This window comes from Styela clava, chromosome 9, assembly GCF_964204865.1.
Source record: "Styela clava chromosome 9, kaStyClav1.hap1.2, whole genome shotgun sequence".
In the NCBI taxonomy this organism is placed as follows: Eukaryota; Metazoa; Chordata; class Ascidiacea; order Stolidobranchia; family Styelidae; genus Styela; species Styela clava.
In genome coordinates, this window is record NC_135258.1 from 16,974,427 (window position 1) to 17,002,354 (window position 27,928).

Below are 27,928 nucleotides of genomic sequence, written 5' to 3' on the forward strand. Positions count from 1 at the left end.
TCAATCTGCAGCTACACGAGAAGTAAGCTATGTGTAATCGCTTGCATTGCATACTCAAAATATGACCGATTTCCTAAATAAATAAAAACCATCTACAATGGTACGACGTATGAGATAGAAGCACAGAGGATAATACCCCTTCAATGTTTAAAATTTGTGGAGTCATACATAATAATTCTATATACGATTGAAGGATATTTCGGGTCAAATGATATATTTTTTTTCATACTGTACAAAAGAATAAAAGTTTCATAAGAGGAAAAGGGTATCGTTCGCAGGTCGTTGTGACGCCCTCCTGCACCCAAGATGATGCATCTGAAACAACTAATTGTGCTCAACATACTGATGATTGGGCGGCATGTTCAGGCCGCTTTTCTTCTTCTGCCTCTAAAATTTAGGAATGTATTATATTTACGTTTTTACGTGAACTTCGTCGCTGTTTGTATTACTTACGTGAGATTGCGAGCACATTCATTAATTTTTTCTGTTTCAACACCACAACACCTTGTCAAAAATAATTGTTATTCATTAAAACAATATAAAGCAGAGACAATGAAGAATTCTGAATATTCAGACTATTTGAAACGAAAGTGTCGAGAACATTGTGAAAAGTAAAATGAACGGCAAATAAAACGGACTATTTATACGAAAACCCGACAATTTTAAAGAAAATCATACATTCATTAGTTTGGCAACCCACACGATCCGATGCCGATGCCAGCCGATGAACGGCTTACGTTGAGACATAGATGTATGTTCTTTGAACGAAGGGAGCATTTTTTACTTAATACGAGGTATTTAGAGCTCCTAGAAATAAAATCCTAGAGATCTTGCATATAAAATCATAGCGCCTACTAAAATAGTCTGGAGTTTACGCATCAATGTAACAACTAATAAATGTGTGCACTTTTCGTATTTTCAGCTCACGTGACCACTTTTTAAATTTACTATTACAAAAAAAAACGGGTTGGTAAATAAAAATCCCAAAAATCCATATTTCGAAATTTCAAACTTAGTCCCGAAATCCCGTCGATTTTGTAAGCTTAGTACGATCAATGAGCATATATATACATGCTCATTGGTACAATGTTCTAACGTTTGAACAAGGGGATCCAAAGACAAGAAATGGATCAAATTGTGTAGATACGGACAGCATTTCCACATTTTGGTTCATTATTCAATAATACTCATAATTTCCAATACCGCAAAGGCAATCACAAAGTACGTTGGTATCACGAGTTTTTTGGAAGTTGTGTATGGAGTGCGTTTTTATAGGCATTTTAGGTGCAACTTTTTGATGTAAGTTCTAATGTGGTAGTTGTCGGTATTTACAGGGCGTGCATCGTGTGGGGTTGCAACTAGGGGGTCATGAGGTTTTTCATGTGTCATGTGTGATATACATTTACCAGGTTAACGTCATTATAGCATTAACAATGAGAAAGGAAATATTTTTTAAACTTCTGCAAAGGCATACTTACACATGCCTCTCTCATCAATATGGAATCTATTTTGCATTTGCTGGAATTGTTCTTGTTTTGTATTCTATGTTTCAATTCGGCGAGGTAAGTCGACAACATATGAATAGAATAAAAGCATAGGCTATAGCCTAAGTGTTTACACATTCTCTAATCTATATAGTAAAGCTTGTAGTTCTGTAGTTAGTTCACCTACTACTGTACTACGGTTCTCTGGTTCTAACTTATACAGTTAGATATATGTGAATACTGGAATATGAACAGAATATGGTCAACCTTCTATCTGTCTATCTTTTCACAGAAGTCTGGAAGTGGCAGTACTGCTTTATCTTGCTTTTTTATTTTGCATTCCAGATTGAAATCAAAATTTACCTACTTGAGTTGCCTAAATCACAATACAGCAATACAGCAATAGCCTAGCTCAATCTGACAATTGTGGGCACCAATATATATTTATAAACAAACAAATTAACTTGTGTTTTAATAGTAAAAGTACTACTATTTTCAGAATCTTCTTTGGTCAATCGGACAATAATTCTTTATACTTTGTGTGGTGGTTTTCATGCCTTAAATGTTATTTCTTGATTTGGCACTTGACTTAGAGATTAGTTTCAAAGATTTTCCTGAGTTTTAGTAACCTGGTATATCGGTATATATAAGCTATTATACACTATTGCATATTGACATATATTTATGCATTACTATCATTTCTTACCATTTATTTTCTTTGGCAGGAGATGCTGGAATGGAGCCAAACTCAATATGATTCAGTTTTCAGTCTTTATCATGACAACATAGCAGGAAGATCATATCAAGCTATGTTGGCTGCCCCAATACCAATAGACGTTGTATACACATGGGTCAATGGATCTGACCCAATTCTACTCAGTCAGCTGAGTGCTTTAAAAGCAAGTTTAAACTCTGGGACTATGACCCTCAATACTACCTCACTTCCCGATCCAAAATTTTCTCAATGTTTACATAAAGATTGTTTTTTATTGCCTTGTCTGATTACAAACCCTATGCTGGGGGAACAACTAACTGTTACTGAGGCGAAGGAAAAATGGGTAGGTCTGTCAGATCTCAAATGGATTGGAAATGTAGAAGTAACAAAAGGATTTATCTCAGAAACAAAAGCAACAAATGTTACAATTCTCAGGTATTTAATTTGTTGTCTTTACATTACATAAACAACTAGGCTGTAAATTTAAGCTGTTCTTGATTTGATACTTGAAATATTTACCAAGATATGAAGTGCCAATGGTAGAATTATATTGGTATATTAAGAAAGAATCTGATGAATTTACCTTATTATAAAGGGTGAAATATATTTTATTCAAAATTTCGAACCATATACCCACTCCTTCAACCCATGTAAGGTAGAATAATAATTGAGTTGTTGGTAAACTGGGAAGTATCATTCCTGGCTCCCAATAAATTGATGACTGCTTGTGTGGAGCCTTGCTTAGAGTGGATTTTTTAAATCATTCATGTGAAAATACTTATTATTTTTGCCAACGGGATTGAATGAGTAAAAATTAAGAAATTTAAACTCTTCTACTAAAAATTTGAGGAAAATTGTTTAAAATATTCAAATTCATGATTTGCGAAGTATTTTCAAGTGTCAAGATATTTGAACTATGGTTATAAAATCTTATTTAAATGACACTTTCATGATTTTCCCTTCGAATAAGGCTCTATACAAGCATCCACTGAAACTGCTTTTATATAAAAGAACCAGGATCTTACTAACAAATATACTAAACATTGAGTGAAGTCTGGAGGTAGGGGCATGGTATTTGAACTGGAGTTATGTAATCTGTAATGCAAACACCGTTATAACAGTTAATATTTTCATGCTGCTAAATATCAGTACTCATTTTAACGAATTCCAGATAATATCGTTATCAGTATAATTATATATTATTAAACCAAATTTTTTTTCTAAGGTTCGAAGACAAAGAGAAAGTAAAATCAGCATTGACCTCATTAACAGAATTACAAAATAGAACTTTCCAACCTTCATATATAACAACAGCATCTGATGCTTCAAGTTCTTCTCAACTTCGTAATGCTTTAGTATTAAAAGGGATTCCTGATAAAATGAACTCTGATGAATTGAAGGAAAAATTTCCAGAATATTTAAAGCAAATATCAGAATGGATATATATAGCAGGAGCAGAACATCTTGCATTAGTTTGGACAAATGGTGATTTTACATTGCTTTTATACATACCTGTAGATACCTATGTTGGCATGGCAGTTTAAAAATCTCGAGTTCAAGTCCCATAGGATGCAATAAACTGGGTAATCTTTGCTGAACTGCAAAAATTGAGGTCTTTCAAAAATAATGTGGGTTGTTACATAGTAGTGGAAGCCTATATAGAGCCTTGTTTTGAGCAAAAAGCATATAAAAGAGTCATGAAAACAGTTCCATCTGAGGTTAGACAGTCAAACAAAGCCATCTAAGAAGACCTTTTTATATATTATAAGAACAAAATTTATCATTCAAATATTTATTATCTATCTATTACCGTAATTATCAATTTTGAATGCCTCGCATTAAACTCAATAATCGATATTTTTTTTTAAACAGTTTGTAATATACAACATATTCATATTTCTAGATGCAAAGAAGACTGCTACCATTCTGGATCCTAAAAGTAACACAACACTTCCATTTTTTGGGATTGGTGAATCTACCGTAAAAATTTCAGCAGCTTATATGCTAGTGCATGTTGAGGAAGCACCAACACAAGATGATATGGCTCGTAGTCGCTTCGAAGACAATGAAGAATTGAGGTTGGTTTTTTCTGTTGAATATAAAATGGCGTATGAGAGTAGTAGCTAGTTTTACTTTCAAGGCCGAGGTGTTTTGGTTATTTTCTGCTGATTTTTGCTGAAGTTTGCTATTAATTTTGTTCATTTTTGTTTTTGTTTTGGACTTTCTTGTTTCTTATTAAGTGGTTCAAAATTATCATTTTGTTCAAAAATCATCCTAGGATTATTTCTTTTGTCATAGGATACGTTCTCTTAACATTGCAGCATTTGAACATTTATTGATAAATATATTGTCCTTGTGCATAAAACTACCCCAGTTATTAGTACCACTAATTATTAATAACCATTTATCATTTTTCTAGACAGGTACAGCAGGTAATTTAAACTTTTCAATGTTCTGTCATTTTCAAAAGAGCTGCGGATCCACAATGTGTGTTTGTACATCTCTATTTCTATTACTCAAACTACTCAAACATTGGTAGCTTTTTATGTCTGAATGCCTCATATGCAAAAACATACGAAAATCTGAATTTAAAAAGTTAAAATATTAACAATTTCAAAAGAATAATGTCTTAATTACTTTCAGGTATTCATTGAGATCTGTTGAAAAATTTGCTCCATGGATTCGAAAAGTTTTTATTGTCACAAATGGACAAATTCCTTATTGGTTGAACATGGATAATCCAAGGATAATAATAGTGAGTTTGTTATAGGCTATTAATTGTCATTGTTAAGATTTTTATTGTAGGATTACAAAATTACATGAATCATCATTTGTGAGTAAAGAATAAAACATTGTAGAAGCAGTAATTCGAATTTTTTGAAATACTTCCATTTAACACTCCCATCAGAATAAATTAAACAGACATTTCTAGTTCAAATGCATGTTTCTGACCATGTAACAGCAAACAGGAAACAAGTGTTGTTTAATAATCATTCAATTTTTTGAATTTGTTCCATTCATTCTTATCCATAAATAAGGATACTTATACTGAGAAAGGTTGCAGACAACTACTCAAATTCGGCTTGGCGGTATGATGCATCATGCTAAGTGCTAACCATTCTTTAATACGATTTAGTCTTAGTAGCTCTTGACACTTTAGTGGTTGCCCACAACTTCACTCACAGATCAATCTGTCATATTTTTGAGTGAGTGCATGTAGCCTTGCTTTGAGCACATTTACTTGTAAAAAAAAGTATAACAGTTAACAGACTAACAGTTATAAATCTCATAGTCTATAATAACCTGAATTTATGGTAAACAGGTAACCCACGAGGATATATTTGTCAACAAAACTCATCTTCCAACGTTTAGTTCCCCCGCAATTGAATCTCATATTCATCGTATTCCTGGACTTGCAAAAAAATTTATATATATGAATGACGATGTTATGTTTGGAAGACAGGTAAGTTTATTTTTGGTAGAGGATTGGAAAACAAAGCAGATATTTTAGGGCAGGGATAGCAAACTGCTAGCACGGATGTCACCTTCTTTCGATATAACAAGTGCTACATGTGTAAATCTCAAACATACACATCCATGCCAACCGATGATTACAAGATTTACAGAAAAGATGCAACAGCAAGTATCTCCTTGAAGCAAACATTGATTAAATCTATGACCCACATTATTCTCTTATGAGAAAATATAATAAATGACCCATTTCTTAAAAAAGGTTTGTCATTACTTTGTATTTCAATTCCTTTATAAGCATCTCATTTTCAGTTTTTTAATCTCCATTAAATATGTTGTTAGTTAAAACTAGGTCTGTGGAGTTAAAGTCGCAGTTGGACTACAAAAGCATTAACTTGACTAAACATTCTCAACTGGCAATTGAGGAAGACTTGCATACTCCAAAGTTTTGTTATCAAAATATTATTGTCGTCAAAATTTCCTTCAACCGAGGGACCGAGAGAAAAATTTTCGGGGCTCCCGAAGTATGCGAACCAAGATGGCAGACATCGGAATGTAATATGTGTACTAGGTTAGGGTTAGGCCATAATTTTAGGTATAAATACTACGGGAGGCTTTTGGCTAGTCTTCGAACTGATAATAGGACTAAAATAAGGAAAATTGGAAAAAAATTACCGCCTAACCCTAACCTTTTACCCATGTTACGTTCCGATGTCCGCCATCTTGGTTCGCATACTTCGGGAGCACCAAATTTTCATTAGCCCAGCGTCTCATTTTGGAATTGTTAGACTTGAGTCGGAACCTGGTGTAAATATTCTCCGATTCCACAGCCTTGATTTAAAGAAATAATTCTTCAGATATTATGTATACATTGTATTCATTATTCAATTCGGGTGAAAAGGAAATGCGCCAGCGAATTACAAATTTAGTAATTTATCTGTACCTTCATCCTCATCTTAACAATATATTTATTATCAAAAATTAGTCTTTGATTTTGTGTCAGAAAATCAATGCAAAAAATGAAATCATGTTTCTGTTATATTTGATTCAGGTATGGCCAGATGATTTTTATACTCACTCCTTTGGACAAAAAGTGTATCTAACATGGCCAGTTCCAAACTGTGCAGATGGTTGTGCTCCGACCTGGATAAAGGATGGTTTCTGTGACTCCGCTTGCAATGTTTCAGATTGCAGCTATGATGGTGGAGATTGCATCGGTAAGGATCAACTATTATGTGTGAAATGGTTCACTTATTCTCCCCGACGTTTAACCCTTAGAAAATTTGCATGTGCATCTTACCAGTACCTAAGCTAATACCATAAATATGATTTTTTTTTCTAATTTTAATTTTCACAGGTAACAATGTTAGAGCTGGTGTTGGGATGTCTCATGGAGGATATAGTTTCAGTACATCATCTTACTGTTATCCAGGATGTGCAGATACATGGCTTGCAGATAAATTTTGTGATCAGGTAAATCCTCTTTTAAAGGCATAGAGTAAAAAAGTGAACATTCTTTCCTATGACAGGCTTTAATCTGGGATGCCAACATACAGTGCCAGGCAAGGTGATTGGGACATCATGCTAAGTGTTAGGGATACTCTTGCCATCACACCTCTTTATCCTTCGGGATTAAATATTTGTGAGAGGATGCCTGGACCTGCCGCGGGGTGGTTCATGTAACCGATGGACGGTTACGGCTTCCTCCACCATCAAGTCAATCCATTTAAAAAAATACCTGGCTAACTACAGTATTTACATATATTATTAAGTTATTTTATCAGCTTCCTTCTCCCTCTGGATAAATATGTAAATCCCTTCCCCAAAACATTCGTCATTGGTATTTATTCCCCCAAAAACTTTTATTCTTATTTTCAATTTGGCTATTACGATACCCATAGTTTTATTTTATTACAGTCGTGCAACAAACTGGAATGTGGATTTGATGCAGCAGATTGTGGGAAAAGTAATTTTAACAAAATCTATAAAATCAAGTTTCGAATGGAGAATGGCACGATATACAAAGTACCGCACGGTGCTAAAAGTGCATACATCGACTTTTCAAAGGTAGGAAACCTATTAGACTTTGAAAGTTTAAAGTGGAAGCTGGAAAGTAGTTTCTAGGGATTTTTTCTGTCATTTCATTGAAATTCAAAAGAGCAGGATTATTTACATGTTTAAGAATTCTGATAATGCTAAAAATTTTAATTATTAACAAGATTTATTTATGACCATGAAATCTTAATTTAGGTTGAATTTTATCATTGAAAATATTCAAGAAAGTATTAAAAGCTGTTTTGATTATCAATGCTAAACCTTTTATTTTATTATCAATTATGTTAAAAAAAATTCTATGTTTGTGTCTGTTTTAATTTTATAACTTCTGGAATATAATCCTCTTCTATAATTTTCAGCACTTTAGAAAAATTACAAAAGCGGAATACGATAAAGACAAGTCAATTCGTACTGCTGCTGTGTCGAACAAATTTAACGTCACTACTTTAATATATAAATCAGACGGAAATGAATCCAATATCAGATTCATTTTGACTGGTGAATCATTGCATCCAAAAAATTCTAAAGGAGATGAGACTTCAAATAGAACTATGATATGTGTGTTCTTTAACGTCACTGCATATCCTTCGAAAAACGTAACTTTTAATTTATCGAGTATACATGAAGAAGATCCCGATGACGTTTCAGAAAAAGTTGACGACATTGTTGTTAACAAAACTAACTCGGTAATAAACGATGATTTTTCCGATATAATCACTTTTCCGGAAGATAAAAAAAAGCCTCGTGTATTTCATCACGAAAAAATGATCCCAAAATCAGTAGATTTACCGGAATTTATTGACACTAGCGTCTTGCCTGAAAATGTTGCAAATCAGTATCAAAAACTGGAAGAAGCTTTTCAAAGCAATTACATCACTGAAAAAGGATACAGAAAACAAAAATCTGTCTTGTTGTCACCATTTCTTGATGTTTTAAAACAAGCAGCACTCGATATGAACGAGAAAATATCACAAGATTCTATTCTTAAAGAAATGAATGCAGCAAAATTAGGTTTACAAAGAAGCAAAAATATGGGAGTTGCTTTAGATTTTGAAGAAAGTAAAGAAAAGAATAAAGTTACTGATAGTCAACAGAATAAGCTTCTTCCGAAAGAGAATACAAATTCTGAAATTCCAGATAGTCATGCTAACGAGAAAAAAGAATTGGATTCGAAAGATAGTGATAAATTAGTAGATAATAGAGAAAACCAAACGAATGATTTTTCTGAAGCTGGTCATCAACATAATAAAGGCGACACTGGTCAAGAAGAAAAACTTGATCCTGTAGAGGCACATCATGAATCTTTAAGGTTAGTAGCTGTGTTAAAGCTGATGTTAATAAACAATGCAAGAAGTCCCACTAAATGAATGTTAAATGAATAAAATTCCGCATTGTGAGCTTTATTAAATTGTTGAGTACATGGCCTGTGGCCAGCTAGATGTCTAAAGTTGGTTATATGGGCCGACAAAAGATGTTGCACACCCCTGTTTTTATGTGCAGTGCCTTCATGAACATTACATAAATAACATTCACTGTGTGTTGGTTTTACAAGGTACAGCTTGTTTGTACATAGCACTGAATCATTGATATCAACATTTTGTTCATTTGTAACTTGTCAAATGTCAATTTATTTTACAGGAAGCCACCGAATCATGAAGCTCTCAATGAATCCATGTTGAAGAATCCGTTTTATAGAATCATCAAGAATTCTCCGGACTTGAAGAAGTCTAGGAACAATTCCACTTTCAATGAATCAGGTATGGGCTAAGGATGTAAATGTGACACTTCGTTTGAATCTGGTCTTATTTAGTTTTCTAAAATTTTGCCTTGCATTATCTTGTTTTGCCTGAAGAAGTTAGATTAGAATCTAACAAAAGCTCACAAATATACTTGCTATTTTGTGAAAAGAGATCATTTCATTCTTACTTAATATTTTGAAACTATCTTGTTTGAGTATCCTGGTGGCAATGACCGTAATTCAGATATGAAGTAGGAAGTAGACCAGGAGAAAAGACCTGCAGTTTAAATGCCATATCCTACTATTTAAAAGTTTAAAGTCAAATGTGTATAATCCAAAGTCTAAAGTTTTTTTAAAAATGGTTAAGCTCTTATATCATGGTTTTTAGTATCATGGCGATAAATCCATCTCTAATCTCAGTTTATCTTTTCCCCATTTTTTCATTCACACCTATTCTAGAACATGCATTTGCTGGAAGAAAGCTCCTGTGGTATGAAGAACAACAATTATTACTGAATGAAACTCTGGAGAGAGTTTTGCATCACCAACCAAAGAAAACAGGATTTTTACCCTGGGAAAAGGAGAGAATATTTGACCTTGATATGAAGAAGGTGGAGGAGAGAGAGAGAAAAAGAAGATTGATGAATGAGTATTATGATTAATGATTGGTAGAGATACCCACACCCTCATAACACCCTCCCTTAAAATTTCTTATAGGTCTGGCCGTCTGGGGCAATTTTCAAGATCTAATTTCAAATAAAAATGAAAACGGCATTTTCAAGTTTAGCCTTTTCGGATTGAAACCATTGAAATGAGATTTATTATTAAAATTACAGTTGAAGCTCAATGTGTTTTTCATTGACAGTTCATCGCACTACCGCTTGTGCATGGTGCATCTTACAAGATCAGAAGCTGTCAGAAAAATGAAATAAATATTCTTGAAACACAAATCTACATCAATATATCTATCTGACATTGTGAGCTAATTTGTAAATTTAAGGAGATGGGTATATTTTATATTCCTGTCCTTTTTATCCTATCTGCAGATTCAAAATTGACGATTCTTTAAGAATTGGTAGAAGAAAACCCTTAGATGCATTTGCGGATTCCTTAAGATACGTCAGTAATATTTACAACAGAGATTTTGGTTTTACTCAGCGTAAAGTACCAGCACATATGCCTCACTTTGTTGACAGGTAAGGTTATTAAACACGGATATGGTACTCTTTCTGGGATGGCCACATTTGAAATCCCAAATAGGCACTAATTTTGGAGTGTCTTAACGGCTCAAGTTATAGGCAAATATAGTTGAATTTTATTGAAGATCTGTTCATGGTTTCCCTGTGGCAATGTACAAGTAATCACTCATATGGTACTATTTTCGAAGGACCGATATCTTCCAGTTTTTGCATTGCATATCCAATTTATAAGATTCTGAGTGAGGTGGTGGACATGGTGTTTTGAATAATAGAGGTCAATTATAAGGTCAACATAGTCCACCGCTCAGACCGTCATCTTAACCATTAAAAATGATCACTTGTCCGAAAATAACTGTTATTTGTTCAATCTCTCAATAAGAAGATTCTTAGCTTGTGTTTACTCGTGACATAATGCGGCTCTTGTGCTGTTTGAATATTTATGTGTCCATAATATGTATCACAGTAATACTAAACTAATCAATATTAGAAAAACTTAGAAATGCACATTTATGTATTTCCTCCTGAAAACAGCCAATTCCACTCTGTGGAGGAATTACTTCCCTTTTCAGAAACACAACCTTAAAGTTTCAATTATTTTATTATTCATAGAGACATCATGTTCGAATTACAAGAAAAATATACAAAGGAATATGATATCACTTCCTCACATAAACTTCGACATTCTGAAGTGAGTGGCATTTCTGTTACTTTGATATAGATTGTGAATTGTTTTTCTGATGTTTGCCATCTATTACTTGAAATTTTTTTGACAAGTTACGGTAACTCTTTGGTATAAATACAGTTGTATTGTAGTATAATTATGATTATATATTATATAAATGTCAATTTTTTTCGAGTTTTTGGACAAAGTCTGTTTCTTCTTTCTCATAAAAATATCATAATTTAGCTCATATCAATGTTAAAAAGTTGGTACCTATTAGTCATGCTTACTTTTAGGATAGGATTTCACATTTATCCTCGTAAAGTTGCTAAGATGACTTAATCATATACCACAGCCTCTTGTCCGGTTACCAGTCCATGACAGGTATGGTATTAATTAAGCAGTGATTCGTCTCAGATGCATAGACTTGGTGGTGAAGAAAGCTGTAACTGAACCACCTTTAGCCAGCGAGGTCAAGTAATCCTTGCACATAATTAACCCCATGTGATTCGAATCTGCCAACAAACTCAAGGTAATATCATAGGTGTGATGACAAGTAAATTTCTAAAGCTTAGCATGATGCACCAATCACAGAAGGTGAATTTATATCGAGACTATTAATATAATGACCTAATATAATAACCAGCATTATATTCAAATATGTACCAATGAATTGTCTATTTTCAATTGTCTACTTGTCACAGGATATGCAATTTGCTTTTTCATACAATTACTACTTGATGAGTGTGAAAGAGCCACTTAACTTCACCAAGGTTTTCCTTTCTCTCGACACTGATGGTTCTAAAGTATTGTCTGATAGGGAGATAAGGTAATAACTTGACTTTAACGTACAGTAGTTCTTGTTAATTTTCTAATTATCATCTCCTGTACCTGATTTATAATTAGATCTGGATAAAGTAACAGGTGCCTTCCATGGTATCTTTGTGCTCTTTGGGAAGGAATTTACATGCAAATATACAGGCTTACACGAATATGTTGCACGATCTCGCACCTCAAACTAATTTTTTGCCATTTTGTAACCTTCTGGATGGATCCTGAAACTGCTTTTTTCACTGACTTATGGTGAATGCTTTATGATAACATTGAAAGATGTAAATATTCAATGAGAATGAATGCCTTAAAATATATATTTTTTATTGCCTACTGAAAATTAAGAGTTCTAAAAATAAAATAGTAAAACATCTTTCTGTTTTATATATTTTTTTCTTGAAACTTTAGTAGAGCTTCTTTCACTGGACTTTTGAGTTTGGTCATGTGGTGGTATTAAGTAAAATAAGCTAAAACCAAACAGTGATGTCACAATAAGCACCTGCATTTTCTATAGCATAAGCATAGAGCGATGCCTATGGGCCTGTTTTACAGTAAGCCATGGTACAAACTGCTAAATTTAACATGGTTTGTCAAATCTTAAATGTTTTGGTATTGTACATCCATCCTCTAACATACCTCAGCGACCCCACGACCTGTTTGCAACCCTACCTACTTATCACTCTGACCCAATTTGGGGTCGTGACCCCTGGTTTGAGAACCCATGGTCTATAACCCTTAACCACTCGGCCACCAAGCCCACAGATATCTATATACTCTCAAATCAGTTTTTGCCTCTAATACAGAACACTAGCAACAAGAACACATAATCTACCTTTAACATTGCAAGAATTAACAAACTTAGAAAAGAATATTATATCATGTGCTTGGAAGCTGTATGGACCTCAGAGAATAAAGGTAGGGTGGTACCATTTCCCTGTTATTACTAATTAGTTTTTTTGTTTGATACCGTGAAAATCTATGTCACACATACAAGCACACATGAGCTTCAAGCCATCTCATTTGTGACACTTACAATATGTCAAGTATTTTTCAGCTGAATTTACCGTATATGATATGCACATATTTGAATTAATTTTAAAGAATTAATTATCTTACTTATTAGGAACAACTACATGGTGAGAGAACATAACTTTTGTGCAAAGCATCTTAGATTTCTAAACTTATGGGTATAATCATACACAAAGAAAATTTCAAGTGTTAAATAAATTTTCTTCATTTTCATAGAGTAATTAGTAATTTATCTGTTATGTTTTATTGGGCCACCCTGCAGACAAAATTTCTCTTTTTTGTATGGACTGCAAGTCAGTGAATATATTTTCCAAATACTGTATATACTCGCAGATAGGTCGCAATTTTTTTCTTATATTTAAAAAAAAAATATAGGTGCGACCAATCCGCTCGACATAGTGCAAATCGCCACCAAGTCGGAACAGCGAGTTGGTTATTCATGAGTCGTATGGTCTGCGCTTGCGTACATGCACTTATTATCACAGGTGTCGATAAACATATTTTGATCATATGGTCTGCGCTTGCGTACATGCACTCATTATCACAGGTGTCGATAAACATATTTTGATTTTAAGCCCTACAAAAAGAAAAAAAAATGGGAAGTTATCTATGCAAAAAAGCTAGGGAAAAGGCCTTCTAAGTCCCTAGATTTTCAGTGCGACTTATGTGCGAGTCAACTCTGAATTAAACTTTTTGAACACAAAATTAATAGTGCGGCCTATACGGTGGCGCGACCTATCGACGAGTATATACGGTAACTATCATGCTACTATTTTTATTGATGAGTGTTTTTTCTATCGAAATGGTCAATTTTGTGCAAGAAAGTGTTATCCAGGACAATGTAGTGTTTTAAATAATCATTTGGTTATAACAATCAATCTCAAAATTGAATCATATATTAATTGGTACATATTGTTTACGTCTAATCATGATAGTGACAGAATTTATGTGGACTACGCGTTGACCGACCACAATGTATGTGTAGGCTATTTTGTTGTATGGAATTATTTTATTTCAAAATATTTCCGTAATTTTTGGTCATGATCACCTATATACAAAGAGCTATCGATTTGATATTTTGCTTTTAAAGATTATAGATCTTGTTTTAATCTCCTCTATGCATAACACCCTTACCCAAGGTATGATAATTTGTGTAGGGTTGTCAAACTGGACTTAGACTCTCTCAAAATAGTATCTCCTTACGTATCAATGGCTAATTTTCCTTATTTGAAGTGAAAATATGCGGAACATCTAAAAAATTATTTTTCCATTCATGTTTTTCTGAAGGAAGGGAATCAAACCGACGACAAAGATATAGAAGAAGACAAACCCAAGTTATCAGAGATGAACCAACCTACGGAATCGTTGGAGCCGTGGGCAGTCACAGAGCATTATTATGATAAAGAAATGCCTTTTGTTACTGAACATCTTGTTCTAAATTGCCCATTTTTGATGCAAATGATCAACAGTTCTTATGGAGCAAAACCAAAATATAAACACCAGGTATGATAGAGTAAATTGAAAATAAGGCTTATGTGTTCATATCTTGGTTTTCTGGATGAATTGTGATTGGTACTTATTTATTGACAGATATCGATTAATGCGAATGTGTTTATAATATGACGTTTTTTATGGAAATTTCACTTTGAACATTGCTCAATGCAACCAGTGACCTATATTTTTGGCATACTTGAGTTTTGGAATGGTAGACATAACCCTTGGTTGGTTACGACTTCTTCAGTTGTTCAAGGGCCTGTATTGATACAATTAAATTTTCAATACGTGTCATTTGATAATAGATAATAGGAAGAGGTTTGTCAAATATCTAAGCATTACCATTTGTTTTTCTTTCCCCCAGCATAAAACAAAACTCATATTTCAAACTTGACACAAAATGCAAATGGATTTAATATATTGTTTCAGTTGAAGCTCCATGCATTTGATTGGTCTAGATTTTCTTTGAAAAATCTTTGTCGTATTGAAGTTTATGGTTCACTGTACATAATCCATGTTTGATTGTTCTGATTATTCCAGGTTATGGATGAAGATGAAATCACATTTAAAATGATTCGTAGCAATGTATCGACTGTTGTAGGACAACTCGATGATATCAGGAAAAATCCTAAAAAATTTATTTGTCTCAATGATAATATTAATCATCATAATACTAAGTAAGTCTAGAAAATGATTCTTCTCCGGTAATATATAACCTGGTGGGTGCAGTTAATAAGGCTCAGAAAGCCATATATATGATTGGGAATATGCACATTTATTAAATGAATCAGGATACAAATACAGGATATCCAATTTGTGTGACTATATCAAGTAATAGGAGTGGGGCATACCCCTGGTGTAGATGATGCAGTTATATCAATTTTATCCACCGACCATGGTGTTGTTTCAGTGCTATATTTTCTGATTCTGTAATATCTGAATATGAAATTATTTTTTTGTAATATTGTCCCGATTGCCGCATTGATAAGAAGTTATTACCTATATATAGCAAAGTGATAAAATCTGTCTGGTAAAGAAAACTTATTATTAAAAGACTCCTCATTCATAATTGTTGGGACATTAATTGTGTCTACTGTCTACTGATTGTTTTGCTAAATTGTTATTCCTCTACTGATGAACCAATCATTTTCAAATTCTCAGTATTTGAAACAAGACTTACTTTTTTTCCAAATTCTTATATGGTTAGCTTTCTATTCCTTATTGTTGTACCACCTTGTGACATGTAGGTCTCGTAGGCAACCGCTGTACTGCAGTTAGTAATTTGACCGCATTCTTGCTTATAGAAATCTTACCTCTCAAACATTTTGTACATTAAATATTTAACTTCATGTTTTTTATCTTTCAGAGATGCTGAAATGGTCAAAGCTGTTTTGCGAGACTTCTATGAGACATTTTTTCCCACAGAATCACAGTTTGAGTTACCACCAGATTATAGAAATAGATTTTTAGATATTTATGTACTTAGAGCATGGAAAGAAAGAAGAGATTATATTTCTTCGTGGTTACGTTTAATATTACTTATAATTTTATTTTTCACTGTTATATCAATATTATGGGACAGAGTTTCAGGTTCCTGGCGTCTCAATAAGAATCGATTTTTACGAAAAATTTCTAATTTTAGTATATTTTCTTTTTCAAATTCATTATCTGATTCAAACCAGAGTTATGAACGAAAACGTAGGATGAGTAATGTGTAACATGTGCCATGATTTTAAATTTATATTCGAATTAAATATTTATAACCAATGGTACAGCATAAATATTGCAAAAACCTGTATTGAGAGTACTGCAAAGCCTTTTTTGTGATGGTCGAGCATGCCTTTTTGGGTTCAACATCCTCGTTTCACCCAGGGTGTGCTGGAGAGATGACAGTTATTTGAAAAATTGTAGCCACTTATGCAAAAAACGTAGATCTCTCATTTGAGGAAAATAAGAAATAAAGACTGCTTAGTATCATGGGGAACCGCTATGGAACTAGTCCTATAGTGAAAATATTTACCAGTTTGATTCCAGATACTTTTTTATTCTATCTCCCCTTATTGCAGTTAACAACTGTATTGTTTACAAGTATGATATGTTGGAATGCATGCCCCCTTTCGATAACTTTAAAAAATCAAGTTGACTTTGTGCATCAAAGTTCTTGGAAGAAATCGAATGTCCTATGAAATATTTCCTTCAATTTACAGTCCTAGTTTTACAAACACCAAGCTTTGTTTCATATATTTCTAAAATTGCATTTCTTTTACATTGTTGCCGGTATGATGTTCTCTCTATATTTTTTTGAAACGGTAGCTTCATGAAAATCCACATTCATTTGTTATAACTCTGTGCCAAAATATTAACCTAACCGGAATTGATATTATAATTTTTGTACCAGCCTCAAATTTCACATTGAAGCAAGAAGTTTATGCTACTCCATTAAATTAGGACTTGATTCTGTAATTTAGTAACTTAAACCTTTGCCAAACATAATAGTACTCTGAACTGGTATCAAAACGGTCTGTAGAAACATGTTTATATTAGTTTCATGGCCTGCAACTTCAAAACTGGGACCTGCTCTTCTGTGAAAAGCTGGGTGTGCCAAATTTTATTAAGTTGAATGCTAAGAATGAATGCTTTGCATATTCACTGCAAGTTTAATTCTTTTTGAAAAATCACTGTATCCTACCTTGCTGAATTGTACGAATATTCTACTGTGTTGTATTTCTGGTGCATTTCAAACCGTATATTAGCATGTGATACCAGCGTACTGTATTGCAAAATTACATCATATTTAAATTTCGAACATCTATAACTCACTTGGGGGTATTTCCATTGATCAATGTTATTGTTGGCTTATTCAATGAGAATACTTTCTGTATTTTAACACAGTAGAATTAGCTCATTTAAAAATCTGTAGGACTTGCAGTATGTTTTAACTTTTTTTACTGTGTTGTAATGTAAGGCGCAGCAACCTACGATATGCAACAGAGGTATTTTTCGTTAATCTGGTGGTACTTCAATGTCCTTCATAGGTAAATTTGGTAACGAAGAAAGCAATTTCTGTTTATAACTTGATTTCATTATTTATTCGATTCATCTATTTTAAACTTTTCAATTCAATCACATTGTGCCAAATGTTGGCGTGCTGATACTTCCTAGTGCAATAAAGCAAACTTTATTATTAGCGTACATAGATTGGTTGTATTGTGATTTGTTGAACAGTTCCCATGCTTAGTCTTGCAGGAAGTATAGTCTTGCAGGAAGTCTTGAATAACTTCTTGCTGCCCATATAGATGGAATTACATACATAGGCATGACGACGTACAAAATAGTAAGAACCTGAGCGCCAGAAAAATCCTTATAGCCTACAGGAGAGATTCAGAGATTCACAATTTTGCGGAACAGATGCAAGTCATTGCATAAGACCGGGATGGCACACCAATGACCCGCTACCTCACAAATGAATGCAAAATGCATACTAACATTACACTGGTAAAATGATAATAAAACCGACTTTCGCTCAATCCAAAGTGACTTGACTGTTTATAGTCACTTTGGCTCAATCTAACAAGAGGTGGTGTGGCGCTAAGCGTTAGGAATGCGCTTGCCATCGCACCTCCGATTACCGTGCGTGGGTTCGCAGATTTCTGGACTCCTCGTCGCGGAACACGAAGCAAGTTCGTTTCCAGATCATTATGAACGTTTTCCAGTATATTGGTATACACGTGGTTTCGCAAATGAACTTCCTGAAGTCGAGCACCAGAAATCTTTCTAGTCGTGAATCGTGATAAAAGTGCTGCGTGAGTGCAGCTCAAAACTCCACAATAGCAACCAAGAATTATAAGCAGAGCATGCAACAGCATCTTTCTCATTTGATGCAAACCTTTATTAAATATCTATGACCCACAGTCTTATTTTCCACAATGAAAATATAGTTTTTGACCCATTCATTGAAAGAGGTTTGCCATCCATGGCCCAGCCCTGAGAGGTGCGTTGGAACATCATTTGGGGAGAACATAACTAGTGTGCACAGCGTCCTTTATTCCTGAAACTTTTTACAATCACGCACAAACAGAAGTTCAAGTGTATACAAAATTGAATGAATCGTCTTTATTTTCGTAGAAGCAATTAAGAAGATTTATGGGTTCTGTTTTTTGGGGGGTTACCCTGTATATTACTACATAGTAGGGATGGGCCGGGATTCGGATCCGGACTCGGATTCGAGTCGAATCTTCTAGGCGAAGTCTTCTAGGCGCGATGACGATAGCCAGAGATGGGCAATATAGAATACCGAATCCAACAGGATCCGATAACAGGATTTGATTTCGGTCTCTTCGGCGCCATGCGTCAATTTCGTATTTCCTGCCCTAATTTATAAATAGAAGACTAGCGTTTTCTTTCGCGTGGGAATCTCCCTCGTTTAATTATACTTGCGTTTTCTCGTAAAGAACCCGCAAATTCGGTAAACATCAGACACGGTAATCTCACTCGGCATATTCAGAACAAGAAGACGGCCATGAAAACCACCACATGGCGAAGAGTCGTTATTGCACCATTTTTGCGTTTTCCCGCTTTACTATCAAGTTAGCGTATAATGATATTCCGATAAACTGTTTGCAACAAACTTTCATTTTTACAGACGTGCCTTGCGTCAGTTTACATTAAATGGTTTTCGCGATCTGCGAGCTTTCCACAACAAAAATAATATAAACTATAATCTAGGAGTCAAATGTTATGACATCATTTGCGAATAATTTAGAATCAATATTATTTGTGAATAACTTTGTTACTTTTACTACACCATTTTCCAAAAAAGAAGTTATATCGTAAAACAAGACAGACTGTTATAGGGAGAAGCGATGCAAGTCTTGGGGATAAAGACTGTTCACCATGGAATGTGACTCCAATCTGGATTCCCTCGGACGATAATAAGCACACGATGTTGAATGTCGAATTGTTGTATATTATTGAAAAGATGCACGATCCAAATACAGATAAAATTGTACACACTTAATTCTTAATGCAGTAAGATTACGGTCAGCTCACAAGTCGAACAAAAAGCACTATTTTTCAGAGTCATCTCGGCAAACCGGAAACGATACGTCATCAAATTGGTAGAAACGAGAAAGGCAACACATGGATTTTGTGAAATATCACATGCTAATATGAAAGGGTTAAATACATTATAATCCATATTACACAATGCACATTCGCTACACTGTCACATTTATTTTTCACACTCGAAAGATAACATATTTTTCGTTGTTCAAGTCAACCAGTCCGTTCCTATCTTTTAAGATCGACATACGTTTGATCGAGTGTCTGTGGCATTTTAGTCGACGATAAATTTTAAAAACTTACCGAGTTTAAGTAGGGCCAAGTCTGGGTAGATATATGACGAATATCTTTAGATGTTATCACCTATTAACTAAGTACGAAATCATGACTACGGTAACTTTGTTTCACTAGTCTCGCACACATAAAATAAAAACGCGGACCCATAGTCGATTTGGATTGATAGTGGTTAAATTTAATATTTTACACTACCTGCATAGGTTGCAGTGACTACACGCTGGTCCTGCATCTAATTAATTCTCAGCGGATGTGCTTAATACTCTCGGCACATTAATGATTTAATATATATTTTTGTATTCAACCGTTTACAATTAATGTGTATAGAGCGAGTCTTAATACAGCATTTAGGGATCACATACATTTTGAACAATTTGAGGGAAAAAATATTGTAATATTCTTAAATTAAGTTGTCCTGGGAAATGCCTGTTTTTACAATTTAACATCTAAATCCAGAAATTCCCAACATTTAAATAAGTATAAAAATAAAATAGTAAATTATTCTATATTGCCCATTCTTAACGATAGCACACCGCCAGAACAGTGGAGATGCCGCGGCCCGATTTGATTCTCGATGAATTCGGGCAATCGCTGCTGCAAGATAGCGGAGTTAAGAGGCATTTGTGGTTGGTTCCCTTGGCAGTTACGCCGTTGGAAGCCAGACTGCTCTTCGTTCTATGGATGTGCCCATGGGTGCCGCTGCGGCAGTTACTCCCAACTGCGTCAGGATCGTTTTGTCAGCATGTTCTTGTTGGTATTTTTCTTCTTCGCATCTTATGAAAAAATCCCTTTTCTCTTCAATTATTTGACCAACTGCTTTGAAATTTTTAGTGGTTGAAGATTGAATTGATTTTAAAAATTCCTGTGGGCTCTTGGTAGAGTTGCTTTTTTATGAGCCATGACGTTATCAAAAATTGCGCACCTTGTGGCGGTTCTGGGTAGTCTGGGAAAATTGTGGTACCGGTGGTGTATTGTGACAGATTGCATAACCGAACTACTTCGTTACCAAATATTTGAGCATTGCTCTCTTGTCGATTGTCTTATCTATATGAAAAAAATAAGCCTTTCACATTTACTAGACTGACTTTGAAATTTTTAGTCATTAAAGTTTGTATTTTCAGCTAGAAGACTATAGCTTTTATTTGTTTCAAACATCTCCATTTGGTGCGTTTTTAACAGCGAAACTTTGTTCAAAATTAATAAAATTATTTGTAGCGGTTATGCAACCTCTCGCGCGCTATGCGAAAGTCTTCTTCTACATCAGACTAGCTATCGATTTCCTTGCTCATTTCCGCAACAAAGACCACTTTCAATTGTGTTTTCCGAAAATATTTATAAATCAAAAACTCAATCGACATTAGGTTTTCTGAAGAGCTTTAGTTTAGTTGCAATAACCTAAAATTAGTCAACCGGTCTGTAAGGGCCAACTCTCCGAACACACAAAAAGTTATCAAAATTTTGCAAAAGTATGGTAAAGGAAAAATTCTTTTGGGGTCAAGGGACACGAAGTTGATCGTCAGCATCACTCTTTTGTTTAATTTAAAAAAAAGCATGGCCAGAAGTAAATGCATTTTTTTTTTCAACTTTATTCTGATAAACAGAAAAATAGGACCAACAAAGAGCAGGCTTTTTGCCATGTACTCTATCCACTTTCAATTTTCATGATGAAAATTCACCAGTCTCAAACACAGTTCACAACGGTCATCCTGGAGGATAATGCGCCCAGTTCACCTGGAACAGAAATAACAAATATTTCAAAATTTAAATAACTTTCGTAAATGAATATGCAGCATATTTTTTACTTACATATCAACAGCATTAGCTGCGCCTCGCTTATAATTCCGACATTCGTTTTTTAAATAATCTATGTCAGCTGGTTGAATCCATGTAATCCTACGGTACAACTGAAAAATATGGAACAAAATAAAAATGTGGAAACAAAAGGTACATTGCAAGTAGGATTCATAAATAAGGTTGTTACACTCTGGGTCATTGTAAATATTTAACTGAAGCTATACTGATACCAAGTGTCAGACGATATGATTAGGTAAGGCAGGCAACTCATTAAAGAGTATGGAGTGTTAATTTAACTCAGAATTTCAAAACGCCGATGACGAGAAATTCGCTTTGCGACCTTAGTTGCCGCATTAGCTTAGAAATACCAACATTACTTATTTGCGGTAAAAAGTGGGAAGCCTTTTAAACATCATTATGGGTGAGACTACTTTATAAGGGATACGAAGCCAATAACACGGAGAAATACCCAGAACCATACTAGTATATCTTTGTTGCATTATGTAAATTCCAAAGAGCTGGGACCAACAATATTCGCAAAAAGTTCACATATTCGCGAGCTGTATCCGCTATCGATACAAGATTCAACCGTGACGGATTTAGCACAGCGAGTAATGATTCAAACGATAAGTTTGATAATCAGATAAAATTACAATGAGTTGGCCCCAGCCCTGACAAAAATCGCAACCGCATAAGGGGACGATAAACTTTCACCTTTCGATGTCTTCATCATGTCTTGATCGCGTTATCGTCGATGATCGAAGTCTGTAAATGTTGCCGTGACGATGATCCCGTTTCATATTTATAGACGTCGTTCGATGCCCAGATTACATGTGAACCGTAGACCAGATAACAAAATGAGACCGTGAGTATTTGAGAGAACCCTAATTTTTTTTAGCAAAACTCTGCCTTGGTTTAATTAGTAATTCCTAGGCACGATAGTACGAAATTGCCAATCACAGTTGAAAATTAACCACCGTCCACCAATGACAATTAATACAGTTGATATAACTTTAATGTGATGCAATTGAATTCTGTAGCTTTTATGGTAATAGTTCGCTACCCATCGCGCCACTCCCTAAGTTGGAGAAACAGGGCCTATTTGGCCAAGTGAAAGTCAGGAAAAAGTCAAATGGTAGAAATTGCATCTGAGTCGTTGTTACTGTTAGTATAACCATTATATTATGTCAGCTACGCAGTTATCTGACCAAGATGAAATTAGGATTTTCATCCTTATACAGATTTGTCCCATTTCCTTTTTATTTTGGGTGTTGGTTGGGATTATATAATCAAGCAATCACTGCAAATGCATGGACTTGAATGGAAAAGACAAAACCTACAAGCAGTTACCCAAACCACCCTGCGACAACGAGAGGTTCAGCAATCCTTCTACATAATCATTCCCTCAAAATTCAACCCATATGAAGTACCCAACGCTAAAAGACTTGCTGTAGCGGATGTCTTCTATTTTATCATAGTTTCATGAGCGCAATTTCTGTCTTTGCGTTTTTTTTGTAGAGTGGACCATCCCTATTCATTATGCGTATTGAGTTAGTACTTAAACAATTAACATTGCAACAGAGCTTCAGCTTGATTTTTTATTAAGAAAATCACGCAGTACAACTACCAACTAGTAAAAGCGAAAGATAATAAAAAGCTGGCGAAATAACTGGTTATATTTGTAGTTGCCCAATAACAACTATCATTTTTGTGACATGCAGTGCGGAACTTTCACATCAGTTTTTGCAGTATTACAGCTGATTTGCGGCCTCCAAATTATTCCCAAAGGTAAATGTCTAATAGTCTGCTCCGAGTCCCCCCCCATATAAGTAATCGTCAGGTCCACCGCCGACGGAGTCGGGATCCCCATATCCATCGAGCATACCCGCTGAAGAGCGCAATTTTTCACGTGCACTTGCTGCTACAGCAGCCGCACGTCTCGCTAATAAAGCTCGCTGCAGTGTGGAACTGGGCGAACCAACAGACTGCGGAGCTTCTCTAGCTCTTGAAAGGGAGGCAGACGAGGGTGGAAGTGGGAGGCGAGCTTTAACCATTGCCCTTTCTCTTAACAAGCGCAGATATTCTGGCGGTGGAGGGGGAAGGTTGAAAGGATCAGGGCACGCTATCAACCTACGCTCATATTGGTCAAGCGCTTCAAGTCGGCGACGTCTATCAAGTAATTCCAGCAACTCCATTCTGCCTTTTGCAGGTGGTGGCAAACTAGCAGCGCCATCCCCAAAATCATCATACTCCCCATATCCACCAGCATCAAGAAGTGAATCGCCATAACCGCCGCCAAACCCTCTATTTCGTCCCCCCATTCCACCATACCCATCACCACCAAATCCACGACCACGTCCACCACCGAAACTCCCTCTACCCCCACCACGACCCATTCCACCACGAAACGGTCCAAAGTCCCCACCACCTTGATTTTTTGATCTCTGGACTTTCAGGGCCATTCCCCGAAATTCCCGACCGTTTATACCTCTGATTGCTGCATCAGCAGCCCCAGATTCGATGTGAACGAAAGCGATTTTTCTATCTTCCACGACATCACATTCGGCAACATAGCCGTACCGTTCGAATAGAACACGGAGATCGACCGACGACATTCCCTCAGCTAAGTTTGCTATGTGCAACTTGGTACATCCCGCTCTACGAACGGCTTTAGCCTCAGCACTATTGTCCGCGAAACCGCCTCGACGATCCCTGTCTCCCCTGTCAAACAAAGGTTTAGTTACGATTAGCGAATTTAGGCTTACGAAAGTACGAATATTATTACTAGACTGACTGAAGTAGGGATGTTTAGTTTGATAATTACGAACCAAATTAACTTGAAAGAAATTATCAATGAAGTTGAGTTTGCTCAAAAAATATTATTATTCTTAAATTCTTAGAAGATGTAGCAGGCAAAAAGAAATATAGATCAGCGCAAGTAACACATTTCGATGTTGATTCCTATTACGATAAGTTCAACACTTTTCCAAAAAGGCCAGGTGGCATTCAGCCGCAGCGTCAATAAGCATAGGTAATACTTCAGTCAGCTTTATATAAATTTAGAGTTGGACCGAGCACATGCGATTAATAATAAATATTGTTTCGGCTGGTTATCTTGTTCAAAGTTTCAGCTGACTCATGAGCTCTCTTCCAGTATCATATAAACATAATCTCGAAATAACAACGGTGCTATAAGGGCTATAAACGGTTTTTAAAATCTTAGACTGGGACACTTCTGACTGACAAAGCCGTATTAGGGGCTTACATCCCTAATCAAAAGTACACGAATACTGTTAAATTCATATAACGATAGAATGGATAATCAGATCATTAGCGCACATATATTCCGTGTGAGACGTAATTACGGTACTTTTAGACCGCACATTGAACAGAAACATTTTACCTATTAGGATACATAAAAATGTAAGCATGCCACAGTTTTTTTTGTACGAAGTGGTGGTATGTAAAAATCTCATCTTCAGGCAAACGTATGAAATATTATTTTTTCTCGATGCAATTAGGCTCCATTTGAACCCATGTTGAATGTTCTCCTATAGTTTGTGATTTTACTTTTGTTTCAATCATCCTCAAACTAGTGTTAACAGAAGGTTTGCAAAACATGACTATGCCACCAGCTTCTCAATAAAACAAGCAAAACTAGGATGCATTTCTAACAAATCTTTTAAAGTATTAAACCTGATAATGTGAACATTCAATTTCATAAATAACTGGTTTGTTTCATATATCCAATGAAATAAAAATGATTAAACTGACAAAATAACAAAATTTTAATCAAAATATAAATCCATAAGTCAAATTAGATAAAATTTCACCAAACCAGAATACAACACAAGGTTTTGAATATGTTACGGTACCTTCCTCCTCCACCGCCTCCTCCTCTCCTTCCACCACCTCCAGAACTTTTGCTTTTTTCTACATTGAGTTCTTGTCCTCGAATCTTGCGTTTGTCCATATTCCTGAAAAAAATGGAAGCAAATCTGTGAATAGTGACATGAGCCACTGCAGAAATGGTCTAACTTAGCATTTTTCAAGTTCAGACATTTTTCTTGACTAGATTAGAAAAATATTTCGGTCTACAAAGATTCGTAAATACAGAAATAGAACATTTATAACAATGGAACTTACTTTATAGCTTTTTCAGCTTCCGAGTCTGTGCCCATGTGAACAAATCCATAATTTCCCAGAACGCTGCATTCTGAGACGGATCCATACTGAGAAAAGTGATCTCTAAGTTCGTCGTCGGTGACACCATCCGCAATATTTCCAACAAAAAGTTTAACCATCTTATACAATCTAGGGACGTGTCGCGTATAAAAACCCAACTAATACCGAGAGAGCAGCGGAAGGCCAACAAATCTAAGAACACGCAAAATAATTGAAATTCGTGGAACGAAAATCCAACCTTGCGAAAAAAGGCGCGTCACGTGATGCGTAAATAGTCGAGGACTTGCTTACGGCCGATTCCGTAACGTCATCGATTCCATTGCAAACCAGACACCGACCACTTTATAATACATCTTCAAATGGTGTCGGTATCAAACACTAAAACAGATAGACGTGGAAGTAAGTACATTAATTAACATCTTGTAATTATTTTCTTCTACCTCCCATCATATTTCTGCAAATTTATTTTGGCCTCTTATCTTAAAAGGGATGATATTTATTACTATGTTGCAATGGACCTTTCCCCTAGCACCGACTTCCTTGTTTACTTTGTGACATTGGCCAATCAGCAAAATGCAAAAAGTGACGTAACAATGTTTCCTTTTCGCATCCGCTCAGACACTTTTCTCACTCAGACAGATTTTCAGGCGTGGTCGTAAACATTACCTCGTTTTCGCGTTTTTGAACTCTAGTCGTTAGCTTTCGGTTGTGTTTCGTAAATTTAAATGTAAATCAGGTAATTCAATGATCGCTCTGTCTTCTTAGGAGTTTTAATTTAATTGCAGTAATGAAAAATTAGTGCAGTAATAGCTGTGATAGATTAGGCTAAAATTCTTTACCGGTACTTTTAAAAAACAGATTGTTGTGTGCGATGAATCATAATGATGGTTTAAAACAAATACCTCATTTTACAGGCACCAACTCGCGAAACCACTCTTAAAATAAGTCTCAAAAATTTTGCAATGGTAAAGTATAGAAAGAATTTTTTGGGGGTAAAAGGTCGTGTAAAGGTCCGTTACATTCAATGTCTATTGCAGGGCTTCCCAAACTTTTGAGCTCGCGGCCCCTTTTAATATATTAAAATTCTTCGCGGCCCTTGTCCACGTTAAATAATGCCAAAGAGTTCGAATTATGCATTTTTGATGTTTTATTGGCACAGCTAATTCTCAACTTTAACATGTCTACTCAATAACAAAAACAAGCACATATTTATGCAGATTAACGTTTCTCAATTATTCAGTGTAATGGGTACGAATGCTTTTTGCTGCGTAGCAAGGCTCAATGTATGTTTATACAGGCCTAAATGATGAACTACGATGTCTGGCTACAGACGGCATGGTCCTTATCTCGAATTGTTCACTTAGCATAAGGCAGCATTTTGTACGACGCCAAATTATCAGGGAAAAAACTCATGGCGCACCTACACGAAAAATATACTGCCTCGAAACAAAACACAATTTTGTCATTGTTAATATGTACTAAATGTCTTTTGAGGTTTTTAATCATGTATGACCGAGGAATAAAGGCAAAAATTCAACGTTTCTCCTTTTTTTTTTATCTCTGTTTAATTTTTCTTTAAAATGCTAAAGAAATCACTCAAGTTCGATGAACTCGGTTCAGCAAATGAATAAACTGCTAAACGAAACCCTATACGAAATTGCAGCATGTAGTGTTTATCTCTTATATATACGTAACGATAAACCCTATCTAAAGAAAGTAAACACATAGAACGCCAAAATGACTTTGATTCATAAACACGTCATTTGAAACAATAAAACATTTAGAATAAATATGATGTGTAATATGTTTCGAGGCGCACTCAGCGAATCGTTCTCGGAAAGCGCTAGCTTAACGATTAAATCCGTCATTGTTATGCAAACCGCAAATCGGGTTTCACGATCAGAATATGCATTGTTA

The 27,928-nt window shown here is 35.2% G+C and overlaps 2 protein-coding genes across 2 annotated transcripts; one reads left to right on the plus strand and one right to left on the minus strand.

Annotated features, from left to right (window-relative positions):
* Nucleotides 1–1,273: 1,273 nt before the first annotated feature.
* Nucleotides 1,274–17,875, plus strand: LOC120338836 (N-acetylglucosamine-1-phosphotransferase subunits alpha/beta-like). The gene is made up of 19 exons (XM_039406801.2): nucleotides 1,274–1,562; nucleotides 2,210–2,634; nucleotides 3,425–3,684; nucleotides 4,103–4,277; nucleotides 4,843–4,954; nucleotides 5,522–5,662; nucleotides 6,722–6,887; nucleotides 7,028–7,143; nucleotides 7,588–7,737; nucleotides 8,085–9,034; nucleotides 9,364–9,482; nucleotides 9,923–10,112; nucleotides 10,510–10,659; nucleotides 11,272–11,350; nucleotides 12,028–12,152; nucleotides 12,958–13,069; nucleotides 14,471–14,686; nucleotides 15,218–15,354; nucleotides 16,044–17,875. Exons 1-19 carry the CDS (start codon nucleotides 1,434–1,436, stop codon nucleotides 16,393–16,395), a joined length of 4,104 nt encoding a protein of 1,367 aa, XP_039262735.2. The 5' UTR covers nucleotides 1,274–1,433; the 3' UTR covers nucleotides 16,396–17,875.
* A 5,535-nt stretch (nucleotides 17,876–23,410) lies between these two features.
* LOC120338803 (uncharacterized) lies at nucleotides 23,411–26,254 on the minus strand. Its single transcript, XM_039406757.2, has 3 exons — nucleotides 25,973–26,254; nucleotides 25,702–25,803; nucleotides 23,411–24,547 (listed from the first exon to the last, which is right to left on the minus strand). The coding sequence occupies exons 1-3, from the start codon at nucleotides 26,128–26,130 to the stop codon at nucleotides 23,623–23,625; spliced, it is 1,185 nt and encodes a 394-aa protein (XP_039262691.2). The 5' UTR covers nucleotides 26,131–26,254; the 3' UTR covers nucleotides 23,411–23,622.
* Between the last annotated feature and the right edge of the window lie 1,674 nt (nucleotides 26,255–27,928).